The sequence below is a fragment of the Doryrhamphus excisus genome, linkage group LG23 (assembly GCF_037039965.1).
Source record: "Doryrhamphus excisus strain RoL-2023G ecotype Guam linkage group LG23, RoL_Dexc_Guam_v1.1, whole genome shotgun sequence".
In the NCBI taxonomy this organism is placed as follows: Eukaryota; Metazoa; Chordata; class Actinopteri; order Syngnathiformes; family Syngnathidae; genus Doryrhamphus; species Doryrhamphus excisus.
The window spans coordinates 1,591,973-1,605,809 of record NC_136379.1 but is presented as its reverse complement, the minus strand read 5'-3'; the positions used below and the strand labels follow the sequence as shown (position 1 = coordinate 1,605,809).

The window sequence follows — 13,837 nt, the reverse complement described above, 5'->3', positions numbered from 1 at the left end:
TTGGGTTGACTACCTTGATTACACCCATGGGACACGTCATGGGACACACCTATAAGCCCTCTAAAAAACCTCCAACAATGTTTTATTGTGTCATAAGCAGTGCATGCCGTGACTTTGATCATGACTTTTGATCATTTTAAACATTACCTGAACTTCTTTCCTGAGAATTAATTTCACAGACACCTTTGAGTGGCATGTGGACGGAGAGGAGGACATTGCTGTCCATTGAGACATCCAGATTGGTATCCTGTCCCATCGTTTAGGAGTCGGCCGTGACATTTCGGTAGTGGCGTGAGGCTCTACAAGATAAAAATAGTTCTTCATGTTAGCTGCTACAAGAACAGTCACTGTAGTTTGGTTTATATGCAGGTCAGCAGTACGGTAGCAGCAATTTTACAATAGTGTCCATCAACAGCTACTGTTACCACAGTGCTAGCAAAGTTGGTATTGCAAAGGGTAAAAGAAAAAGACTCACAACCACTCAAAGCTGCATGATGCCACAAAACAAACAGCGTCCACGGCGGCAGCAGCCTTGGATGGACAGGTGATGATTTCCGCATTGGAAATGAGGAAGCTGCTCAAGTTCCAAATGAACATTGTCTACTTTTACACATGCCAGAATAAGAACAAAAAAAAACAGGTTTTAAGACAGCTACTTCCTCCTGGACATCAGACTGCTCAGTGCCAAATAAGCCCCTCTACCTGCCCACATGCACAACCAAAATTTTAAATTATTGTTATTTATTCTAAATTATTTAAATTATTTGTACAAATTACTGTTTACGCTGTACATTGTTGTTCATATTTGATGTAATCTATTTATTATCCACGTTATTATTTATTATTTATTATTTATTATTACACGGGAGCCAGGCAACGACATTTCGTTGGCAATTTCACTGCTGTGTTATTGTGCAATGACAATAAAGAAAGTCTATGTCTGTTTTCTATGCCGCTTATCCTCATAAGGCGGCATTAGGGCATATGCAATATTTATTCAAAGTCAAAATGGCATAGGACTAGTTTTATATTGGAGTATTTGCTTACTTACTCACTCTGAGCCAGGGGTCTCAAACACGCGGCCACTAGTTTGAGGCCCCCGCCTTGATATGAAAGTTTAATGTTAGTGCGGCCCGCGCAAGTTTGATATGGATGCTGTATGGTATAATGTACCCAGAAAAAATTATTACGTTTGATTCATGTTCATGTTAAAGGTTAAATAACTGTTAATAGTTATCCTCCCTATCCGTGTGGAAGTGGTAAGTTTTTGGCCATTTAAGTTGAAAGGAAATAACTTGAAGGCTACCGTTTAGGTCGCTAGCTCTCTAGTTTGCGAGTTAGCATGTGTCTCAAGACCCTGCAGTTGCGCAATATGTTGTAAATAAAAAGAGTATAAATGTGACTATAGTCGTGTTTTGTCATGTCTACAGGGCTCTAATAATGCTTTGTTCATTTTAATCTGAAAAAAATCATTTGTCTACCCACCAACTATATGTGGTTTCTTAAGTTTTTATTATTATTATTATATTTATTTATTACTCATTGATTGATTTTCTTTATTCTTGATTTGTTTATTTATTTTTCATCTTATTTTGTGCAGAAAAATAAAAATTAAGATATTTGAGAAAAGTGGAATGTTTTATCAGAGCTTTTATTATAGAAAATTGGAACCAAAGCACTGAAAAAGTTTGTATATATTTCTGTTTTTAATAAATGCGTTTGGTTTTTTAGCCTTGCCCAGACCCTAGCTCCAGTGGCCCCCAGGTAAATTGAGTTTGAGACCCCTGCTCTAAGCATTTTCTTTGAAAAGGCCCGTGAGGTGGGCCAACTTGATATTATTTATCAAATAGTTTTGCGGGTCGGATGAAGTTGCAGTGTGGACCGCATTTGGCCCGCAGGCCTGAGTTTGACACATGTGCTTTAAGGATTCCTGATGTTTGTCCTCGGGCTTCTACGCCACACATTGTCCCAGCAGTTTAAAATCCCAAGTGCATCAATCCAAATTGATGTCCACTTTAAAACCCCAATGGTGACATATCTGCTGAATCAAAGCCACAGTTGAAACATCTGTGAATCCTAGTGACAAGTCATGAAACGACTCAATTTGCTTTGTGTGCTTTTTTCCCCTCCCTTTCTCCCAGGATGATGTCTTACTCCCGAGAGCCTCTCAAGGGGCCGGACGCGCATTGCATGTCTTGCAGTTTTTCTGGAAAACAAAGCCCTATGGCTGCATAAATCCTCCAGCCAATTCAAGGGAGGGGAAAGGCAAGATAGGCAGCCTTTTTAAACTATAATCCTGTTTGACTTACAGTACTCTGTTTCCTTTGCCTCCTTTCTCCCTGGGAGGTAGATTCAATTACTCTCCTGTGATTTAATTCCAGCTCTTGCTTGAATTGGAATTGTTTTATGCGGTATGACTCCAAAAGCTGACATCCTGTTATTTATTGGGAAAACTACACCAAACGTGACTTTTACACTATGAGTGTCATAGTACACCATAAGCACCGTTTGGTATGGATCATTTTCAGTACAGAAACAAAATACTAGACATGAAACTACTGAGCTTTTGTGTAAACAGCTTGGGATTTTTTACAAAAAGCGGTCGAGTGGTTAGCGCGCAGACCTCACAGCTAGGAGACCAGGGTTCAATTCCACCCTCGGCCATCTCTGTGTGGAGTTTGCATGTTCTCCCCGTGCATGCGTGGGTTTTCTCCGGGTACTCCGGTTTCCTCCCACATTCCAAAAACATGCTAGGTTAATTAGCCACTCCAAATTGTCCATAGGTATGAATGTGAGTGTGAATGGTTGTTTGTCTATATGTGCCCTGTGATAGTAGAGTTAGCTGGCCACCAGTCCAGGGTGTACCCTGCCTCTCGCTGGAAGACAGCTGTGATAGGCTCCAGCACCCCCGCAATAGAAAAGCGGTAGAAAATGAATGAATTCATGAATATTGCCAAAAAATAAATGTACAAAAAACACTGGCATTATATATATAATAATTTTAAAAATTACTTAAAATATGAATTTAGATGTATTTTGATTTCTATTAGTTTACATATTTTTATTACATTTTTTAAATATGAAAAATAATTTTATTAGTGGGCTGCACGGCGGTCGTGTGGTTAGCATGCAGACCTCACAGCTAGTGACTCTAAATTGTCCCTGTGATTGGCTGGCCACCGGTCCAGGGTGTACCCCGCTTCTCGCCCCAAGACAGCTGGGATAGGCTCCAACACCCCAGTGACCCTCGTGAGGATAAGCGGTAGAAAATGAATGAATGAATGAAAATGAATGAAAACATAAAAAGCTGCAAACCGCAAGCACATAATTCTCAAATATGTAAGTTAATAGCTCCAACACTGCTTTCATCTTAACCGCTTGCGTATTTCAGACCAAACACCAGGCGACAGCGTATTTGTTTACGCAGTAGATGCATGACTACATCACGGAGAAGTTGCACTTCCTTCTTCTGTGCCGTACCGAATGTTCCGATGATGAGTACATGCAGCGTTGCGCTCACATATTACACCCTTTGAAAGCTCACAATCCGGAGCTAAAAGGTCAGTTTGTCTACAGTTTGTTTTCTCCCTCAGCTAAGTGTAGAGATTTTGATATAATTACACTTTAATACTTTGCCCCCACCTGTCAAGGACAAGCAGTCATCTGACTAATGTGTGGGGAAAAGACTCTGCCAGCAAATTGGAGGTCACAGCACGAGGGATTTGTGGAAGTACATGATCTGGAGGGTCTAATCCTTGAATCTTTGTGCTGTGCATAAAAAGACTGTGGCCAAAAAGCACTTACACTTACAAACAATGTACTCCAGTAGTGTCCAGTAAAAGGTTAAGAGACTTTGCTTCAGACCTGTTTTTTGATGAGTGTCTCTTCCAGAGCTTCACTTCGGGAAACACGGCTCTTAAAGGCTAAGGTCGTTATTTTGGAGCAGATCTTGCGCCACATACTGAGTATGTGGAGATAAAAATTCAGTCATTATGTATGCGTTTCAATTTGTTTTATGCAGGGCCGCACGGTGGCCGAGTTGTTAGCTAGGCTAGACAGTGGGCATACTGGGAAGACTTGGGTTCGATTCTCTTCTTAGCATCTCTGTGTGGAATTTGCATGTTCTCCCTGTGCGTGTGTGGGTTTCCTCCCACATTCCAAAAACATGCTAGGTTAATTGGCGACTTTATGCGGTATGACATCCTGTTATTTATTGTGAAAACTACACCAAATGTGACTTTTACACTATGGATGTCATAGTACACCATAAGCACTGTTTGGTATGGATCATTTTCAGTACAGAAACAAAATACTAGACATGAAACTACTGAGCTTTTGTGTAAACAGCTCGTGATTTTTTACAATTAAACATAAAAAAGCGGCCTAGTGGTTAGCGCGCAGACCTCACAGCTAGGAGACCAGGGTTCAATTCCACCCTCGGCCATCTCTGTGTGGAGTTTGCATGTTGTCCCCCGTGCATGCGTGGGTTTTCTCCGGTTTCCTCCCACATTCCAAAAACATGCTAGGTTAATTAGCCACTCCAAATTGTCCATCGGTATGTATGTGAGTGTGAATGGTTGTTTGTCTATATGTGCCCTGTGATTGGCTGGCCACCAGTCCAATTAGGATAGGCTCCAGCATACCCGCGACCCTAGAGAGGATAAGCAGCATAGAAAATTGATTGATGGATGGATGGAATTGTTTTATGCATGTAAAACTATTATTGTATAACTATGAAATCAGGTTTTGCTTTATAAACTATAAATCATATAAATGCTAAAAAAAACACCTAAAATTAATACTCACTTCAATTAATACTCCAGTTCACTCTAACACATTTTTTCTGGTGAGACTGGCTAAACTGGTTAGAGTGCAGTGTTTCAGTTAAAATTGGAAATTCTGGAGCGGATTAATGACGCTAACCAAGGTTCCACTGTAATCTTCAACACATGGCTTGCTGAACTGGAGACTCGCCATTTAAGATTTTACTTTTTTGTCGACGGGTGTAATTTTTACTCCAAATTTTGGTTAGATTTTGTTGACTTTCTAGGGGTAGTATTTTGATGTGTTTGTGATGTTTGGGCGTTCACTGGAAACGTGTTCCGTTTGTCTTGTTTATGAAGGAAAATGTGCTATGTATATGTTGCTAATTGTTTATACAGTATGTAAGTGACTTGAATTTCTATTTAGTAAATGTTTACTCAACGTTTGAGGTTTTTTGTGCTGCTATTTACTGTAGTAAATTCATTGTCCCTGATTCTGCATCATTTAACAAATTTGCACCATCCATTAAGACTAGTTGTGTTTTTACAGGGGACAGATGTTCCTCTCACTGTAAGTGAAGTTTAATTGGCCTGAACTGCTTGGTCAGACATAATGACAATGATGAAGGAGGGTCTCCATCAAGCGTCCCCACTTCATTGTCTTAATTGCACACAGCGCAAAAGACACTACAGCACTTAAAACCTCTGAGCCAAAGTGGCGCTCTCATCAATAAGCGGCCATGTCGACTTGCCGGGGCCAGCAAAACTTGAGCGGCGAGGGTTGTTCCCGCAAAATAGCATGGCGCCGCATTACTATAGTAGTCTTCTCGTATACATTGCATGATACAAAGTGTTTTATTGTATTAAACATGCCAACACAATGTCACCTTGGGTGCAATCAGCGATGTGTCATAAAAAGGGCCATAAAACCAAACAAGAACCTGATCATTTTCTCCATTAACAATGTCAAATTTTACGACTGGATGCTTATGAGTGAAAGAAACATGGCTCCACTGTGTGTTTAAGAATAGTTGCATTTTAGGAGGGATGCCTGAAAGATGACACATTTTTCAACCCTTACAGTGAAGCATTACCCAGCTACAGTAGGTGAAATGTTTACTCTGTAGCCGACGCACACTAGGTACACTTCACTGTGCATTTATTATTCATGGGCTTGGCTTTTCATTTCAGCCTGTGGCGTAGCGTAGGCATGTCACAGGAGCATGCTTTAGTGTGCACCCCAAGCAGGCATGGCAGGAAGACAGCCATTCATTCCTCTCTATGGATGGAGCGTATTCCAACTTCCAGAACCGACGTGGCATCCATTAGAACGCAAAGGGATCATTTTGAATATTTAAGGAGGTCTAAAGGCAGGTGATACCTTGCAGCATCAGGACCGCCGCATGAGAGTAGAAATAGTAAAAGGTCATATGAGGCTTGATTGAAAATCATATGCGACTATCAGTCATACCAAGTGTCATGTAGACCAAAACAATCGCAGCCTCGCCCCTTAATTAGGGGCCCCAAAGAGCATATCTGCATGATCAAGCAGAAAAACATTCATTATTGAAATTAATTCATTGACAATATTTCAGCTAATGTTAAAATTATGATAATGTTAAATTAGAGCGGTGGCAAATCCTCCTGCTGTGTCAAATTTAGCTTGACAGGCTACGCCAATCGATGCCAGATGGTTTGATCACTCCCTTACCAAATCTTAAATCAACTTCATTCATTCATTCATTTTCTACCGCTTTTCCTCACGAGGGTCGCGGGGGTGCTGGAGCCTATCCCAGCTGTCTTCGGGCGAGAGGCGGGGTACACCCTGGACTGGTGGCCAGCCAATCACAGGGCACATATAGACAAACAACCATTCACACTCACATTCATACCTATGGACAATTTGGAGTGGCTAATTAACCTAGCATGTTTTTGGAATGTGGGAGTAAACCGGAGTACCCGGAGAAGACCCACGCATGCAAACTCCACACAGAGATGGCCGAGGGTGGAATTGAACCCTGGTCTCCTAGCTGTGAGTTCTGCGCGCTAACCACTCGACCGCTTTTTATGTTTAATTGTAAAAAATCACGAGCTGTTTACACAAAAGCTCAGTAGTTTCATGTCTAGTATTTTATTTCTGTACTGAAAATGATCCATACCAAACAGTGCTTATGGTGTACTATGACATCCATAGTATAAAAGTTTGGTGTAGTTTTCACAATAAATAACAGGATGTCAGCTTTTGGAGTCATACCGCATCAAACAATTCCAATTCAAGCAAGAGCTGGAACATGCAAACTCCACACAGAGATGGCCGAGGGTGGAATTGAACCCTGGTCTCCTCGCTGTGAGGTCTGCACGCTAACCACTCGACCACCGTGCCGCCCAACTGTAGTTTTATCCCTCCCTAATTCTTGCCAATATGGGTCTTTTTCACTTTTTGAAGTCATTAACTGAGATAAAAGTCCCATCTTTCGTACCTCGCATCAATCATCATTCCAGCCGGAAATAGGATATTGGGAATGTCCTGTCTTCCCCCACCAAATTGTCCATTGGAGTACCCGTCAACAATTTCAACCAAGCCTCAGGAGATCCCGCATTGCTGGAATTGAGACAGTTTAAAAGTGCTTTTAGGAAGCCCAAGTGGAAACACTCCGTTAGTTTAGCTTTGATGCAAATTACTGGAGTGTTTCTTCAATAAACGCTTCTGTGTCCTTTATCCACTTTATTACACATCGTATACACCGTGACTCTACTTGTCCAACGTAATAGATTCCAGCCAACATGACATTCATGTTCTAACAGCAACATCATGGTTATGTTATTTGTGTAAAAGGTTAGCCCATTTGTTGAAAAGATAAACAAACCAAAATGATAAAGCCTGAAGCTCACATGTGGATAGCAGACTGACAGGCTTTACTTTGAAGGGGACATATTATGCTCCCTTTTGGACTCCTACAGAGCAGTGACACACAATAACCTACGCAGAAGGCTTTCTAGATCTTCCAGATTCTGTAGTTGGCAAAAGTCCAGGCTTTACTTTGAATGGGACATATATTATGCTCTCTTTTGGACTCCTACAGAGCAGTGACACACAATAACCCACGCAGAAAGCTTTCTAGATCTTCCAGATTCTGCACCATTTCTACAATGTTTTGATTGGCTTCCTGCTTCTGACCCAAACGGTCTATTTAATTTACTCCACCACCGGCCCCCCTCTGGGTACGCCCACTCCGCTGTGATTGGTCACACTCCCAAGCGCTCCCGAGGACTTCCAGATATGTAATTTCACATTTACTGATTGCAGGCAACCTGCAGCTCATATAAGGAAGGCTGGATTGACGTCACATTTTGTAAAAAAAAAAAAAACTCTCTCAAACCAAGTGTAACAACATTAGGTCTGAAAAGTGGAAAAAGCATAATACAGCATGTCCCCTTTAAAACATAGGTCACTCACACTGTACACGGAACACATGAATGAAATACAGTCATCAAAACACTAAATACAAGAATTAAATGAAAATGTGATTTAAAATGGCCATGGATGACAGAGGAGTTTGCTGATGTTGTTTTGGCACTGTTGCAGCAAACAATAGCCTGTTTTGCAATTGTTTATTTATTGGTCACTTCCTGGTCATCCTTACACAGTCCGGGTAGATGTTACAATATGATCTTTATCCTTAATTACAGTCCAGTGTTGAGACAGGATTGGTTCAGGTGGTTGGTGCATGAGTTACATGTTGAGCATTGTGTCTCAAGTACCAGTTATTGTGTGTAAACAATTGGGAAAAACTGTAATTTATGGAAGCACGTTCATAACCACGAACCATCGACAACCGACAACTCAGCTGTACCCAGGAATAAAAGGGTTGACTTTTTCTGCTAATTTACAGCATCTCAGTTATCATCCATGTCCTTCTCTTCTTTGTCTTTCTTCCATCAACCTGTCAGACTGAGCTCCTGTAAGGAGGAGATAAAGCCCCCCAGCAGGGCACCACAGCTGTCGCCTTCGGACTTCCTGGACAAGCTCATGGGAAGAACATCGGGCTACGATGCGCGGATCAGACCCAACTTCAAAGGTAAGCGTATGAGCCAGGGCTGACACGTCTGCCAGGAGGGCTCTTAAAATTCCGGCCCATTGCCCGGACATGGGAAAACAAAGTGGAGCAAATTGGCGACATAAGGGCCAAAGAGTGGACCATTCTCAAGCATACCCGGGGGTGAATACGAACCAGGCAGAACAAAAGTAGACTCATTTAGACTGATTTCTCAGGCAAGAAAATGACATTTTCTCAGCAGTTGACAGGAGAAATTGGGCCACTGAGGTCCATTTTAAGACACCAGTCCCTCATAGCAGTCTTGGTATGAGGGAAAAATAAGGACAATAAAATAAGGCAATTGTCCTCAACCAGTCTACATGTGCTTTGTGGACCTGGAAAAGGCATTCGACCGTGTCCCTCGTGGCGTCCTTTGGGGGGTGCTCCGGGAGTACGGGATTGGTGGGGCGTTGCTATCCGGTCCTTGTACAAACGGGGCAGGAGTCTGGTTCGCATTGCCAGTAGTAAGTCGAGCCTGTTTCCGGTAAACGTTGGCCTCCGCCAAGGCTGCCCTTTGTCACCGATTCTGTTCACAATTTTCATTTTTCAATTTCTAGGCGCAGCCAAGGTGTTGAGGGAGTCCAGTTCGGGGGTCTTAGAATCTCATCTCTGCTATTTGCAGATGATGTGGTTCTTATGGCTTCTTCGGGCAGCGACCTTCAGCGTTTACTGGGACGGTTTGCATCTGAGTGTGAAGCTTCTGGGATGAGACTCAGTACCTCCAAATCAGAGGCCATGGTTCTCAGTCGGAAAAGGGTGGAGTGCTCCCTCCGGGTTGGGAATGAGGTCCTGCCCCAGGTGGAGGAGTTTAAGTATCTCGGGGTCTTGTTCACGAGTGAGGGAAAGTGGGAGCGTGAGGTCGACAGACGGATCGGTGCAGCCTCGGCAGTAATGCGGTCGCTGTACCGGACCGTCGTGGTGAAAAGAGAGCTGAGCCGGAGGGCAAAGCTCTCAATTTACCGGTGGATCTATGTTCCCACCCTCACCTATGGTCATGAGCTTTGGGTCATGACCGAAAGAATGAGATCGCGGATACAGGCGGCTGAAATGAGTTTCCTCCGTAGGGTAGCTGGACTCACCCTAAGAGATAGGGTGAGGAGCTCAGCCATCCGGGAGGGGCTCAGAGTAGAGCCGCTTCTCCTTCACATCGAGAGGAGTCAGTTGAGGTGGCTCGGGCATCTAGTCCGGATGCCTCCCGGACGCCTCCCTGGTGAGGTGTTCCGGGCATGCCCAGCCGGGAAAAGGCCCCGGGGCAGACCTAGGACACGCTGGAGGGACTATGTCTCACAGCTGGCCTGGGAACGCCTTGGTGTCCTCCCGGTGGAGCTGGAGGAGGTGGCCGGGGGCCGGGAAGTCTGGGCTTCCCTTCTAAGACTGCTGCCCCCGCGACCCGGACCCGGACCCGGACCCAGATAAGCGGAGGAAAATGGATGGATGGATGGAATTGTCCTCAAATTCCGATTTCCTGGCATTCTGCTGTACTTTGCATGATTAAGGTTATCTTGATCAAAATAGGAAGGTCTCCAAATGTCTGCTCTTTCCTTCAGGGCCACCTGTGAATGTCACCTGCAACATTTTCATCAACAGCTTTGGCTCCATCACGGAAACCACCATGGTGAGAAGACCCAGTATATTCCATAATGTGCACCGTCATCCATCTCTTGAAATTACACTTCATTATGACTACCGTTGTCTTGCTCGCATCCCGCTCCCCTGGCTTCAAAATGACGACTGAAATGAAAGAAAAGGACTTGCCACGCTTTCCAGCAATTGAAGCAGGTTCCCTCGTTTCTATGCTTCCTGGAGCGTAACCATGCAACCTTCCGAGACCAGCGCATCACTGGAGTGGAGCTAATTAAGTGTCCACTCTGCAATTTAAATGAAACATTGATAATATAAAATGTAAAAAAAAGAGCAATGTGGGGGGGTTAGGGGGGTACTGTATATGGTAAAATAGCTGCCCTCCATAGTGATCCTGCAGCTATGTCAGCATAATTCATAGTCAACTGATTAAGGGGGTCTTACAAGAGGCCCGGACCTCTGTAACCGCCAGTCAAGTCCAAACCAGAACTCTAATGATGTCGGTGCACACACTGGCAGCATATTTTATGCTAATGCTAATCGCTGCCCACTCACCAACAGGACTACAGGCTCAACGTCTTTCTCCGTCAAAAATGGAATGACCCCCGTTTGGCGTACAGAGAATACCCAGACGACTCCCTGGATCTGGATCCGTCCATGTTGGATTCCATCTGGAAACCAGATTTGTTTTTCGCCAACGAGAAAGGAGCCAATTTCCACGAGGTCACCACTGACAACAAGCTGCTACGGATTTTCCAAGACGGCAGTGTTCTGTACAGCATCAGGTAAAGGGACTATACGATGTGGACTTTGTAGTCCTGAATCAATTATTACCAGAAACGACAACACAATATTTATCCAGTTCCTCTTCTCTTTTGTCATGTTGAAACACAACCTTAGACCTTACAGTCAAAATGGCCGCCACATGCCTCACTATACAAGAAATATAATACTATTACATTTTCACGCTCGCCCTTTTCTGGGCGAGAACCATAGACTATAGTCTATAACCATAGAGGTGCTGATTCTCATCCGAGCCACTTCACAAACACGTCCATTGAGGTTTGAAGGCTAGATGAAGCCAGCAGGACCACATCATCTGCAAATGCAGAAACCCAGTCCTATAACCACCAAACCGGATCCCCTCAACACCCTGGCTGCGCCTAGAAATGTGCATAAAATTACTGAACAGAATCGGTGATAAAAGGCGAACCTGGCGAATTCCAGCTCTCACTGGAAACAAGTCAGACTTATCGCCAGCATTGCGAACCGCCTGAATTAGGTGGTCCGGCACTTCATACTCCTGATCAAATACCTCCACAAAACACATGTGGACTGGTTGGGCAAACTCCCGTGCACCCTGAAGTACCCTGCCAAGAGTGTGGAGTTGGTCCGCAGTTCCACGACCTGCACGAAAACCACAAGTGCTCCTGAATCCAAGATTCAACTATCCTTCTCTACAGGACCCCTGAATAGACCTTACCACAGGGGTCTCAAACTCAATTTACCTGGGGGCCACTGGAGCTAGGGTCTGGGCAAGGCTGGGCCGCATCAGGTTTTCAAAAAAAAAAAAAAACGCATTTATTAAAACTTTTTCAGTGCTTTGGTTCCCATTTTCTACAAGAAAAGCTCTGATAAAACATTCCACTGTTCTCAAATATCTTAATTTTTATTTTTCTACTCAAAATAAGATGAAAAATAAATAAACAAATCAAGAATAAAGAAATCAATCAATCAGTAATAAATAAATACAATAATAATAATAATAAAACGGCAAATAATAAAAACTTGGGTGGGTAGACAAATGATTTTTTTCAGATTAAAATGAACAAAGCATTATTAGAGCCCTGTAGACATGACAAAACACGATTATAGTCACATTTATACTCTTTTTATTTACAACATATTGCGCAACTGCAGGGTCTTGAGAAACATGCTAACTCGCAAACTAGAGAGCTAGCGACCTAAACAGTAGCCTTCAAGTTATTTCCTTTAAACTTAAATAGCCAAAAACTTACCACTTCCACACGGATAGGGAGGATAACTATTAACAGTTATTTAACCTTTAACATGAACATGAATCAAACGTAATAATTTTTTCTGGGTACATGATACCATACAGCAATAAACTTTCATATCAAGGCGGGGGCCTCAAACTAGTGTCCTGCGGGCCACATTTGGCCCGCGGGCCGCGTGTTTGAGACCCCTGTCTTACCAGGAAGGCTGAGGAGTGTAACACTTAAAACTCTTAAAAATGGGGACACCGATCCAGAAGCAGCGCCCCCAAAGTCCACATGATGCTGCACACTTGAGTCCATGAGGAACTCTGGGCATATCTCTTCCACTCCTAAAGCCTTTTGACCACGTCTGGAACCTCAACCCCAGATATCGAAGAGCTCACCATGGAGTCCACAGGCACTGCTTCGTCATTGAAAGATGTGTCGGTGGGCTTGAGGAGGTCTTTGAAGTATTATTTCCAACCGTCCACAACATCTCGAGTCAAGGTCAGCGTTGCCACCGTACATCGTGTGGACAGTGGACTTCTTCCCTCTTTTGAGATGGCGGATGGTGGTACAGAATCTCTTGGAACCCGTCTGGAAGTCGTCCTCCATGGCTTTCCCAAACTCCTCTTATGTCCAAGTTTCTGGCACGGCAATCGCTAAAGCCGGATACCACTTGGTACTTGGTATTATGCTCCCTTTTGGACTCCTACAGAGCAGTGACACACAATAACCCACGCAGAAAGCTTTCTAGATCTTCCAGATTCTGTAGTTGGCAAAAGTCCAGGCTTTACTTTGAAGGGGACATATTATGCTCCCTTTTGGACTCCTACAGAGCAGTGACACACAATAACCCACACAGAAAGCTTTCTAGATCTTCCAGATTCTGCACCATTTCTACAATGTTTCGATTGGCTTCCTGCTTCTTATCCAAATGGTCTGTTTAAATCACTCCACCACCACCGTACGCCCACTCCGCTGTGATTGGTCACACTCCTAAGCACTCCCGAGGACTTCCAGATATGTAAGTTCACGCAGCTCATATAAGGAAGGCTGGATTGAGTGTAACAACATTAGGTCTGAAAAGTGGAAAAAACATAATACAGCATGTCCCCTTTAAAAGGATCTCAGGAATCTCTTGGAACCCGTCTGGAAGTCGTCCCCCATGGCTTTCCCAAACTCCTCTTATGTCCAAGTTTCTGGCACGGCAATCGCTAAAGCCGGATACCTTTCAGCTACCTCCGAAGCTTCACTTTGACAGCACCTCTCATCACCGATGTCCACCTACGGGGTCTGGGATTACCGCCACAACGGGCACCCACCATCTGACAGCCACAGTTCTCGGTGCCGCCCTTGAAACATGGTTGAAGGTCTACCGGACCTCGGAGTTGAAACT

At 43.8% G+C, this 13,837-nt stretch overlaps 1 protein-coding gene across 2 annotated transcripts in view; it reads left to right on the top strand.

Annotated features, from left to right (window-relative positions):
* Positions 1 to 13,837, top strand: part of glra4a (glycine receptor, alpha 4a) — a 47,370-nt gene that overhangs the window by 18,490 nt on the left and 15,043 nt on the right. For both annotated transcript variants that reach the window (XM_058076009.2, XM_058076008.2), the window contains exons 2-4: positions 8,715 to 8,842; positions 10,408 to 10,475; positions 11,003 to 11,226. In XM_058076009.2, the coding sequence (XP_057931992.1) occupies positions 8,715 to 8,842; positions 10,408 to 10,475; positions 11,003 to 11,226 (420 nt within the window). The remainder of the gene's footprint in view (positions 1 to 8,714; positions 8,843 to 10,407; positions 10,476 to 11,002; positions 11,227 to 13,837) is intronic.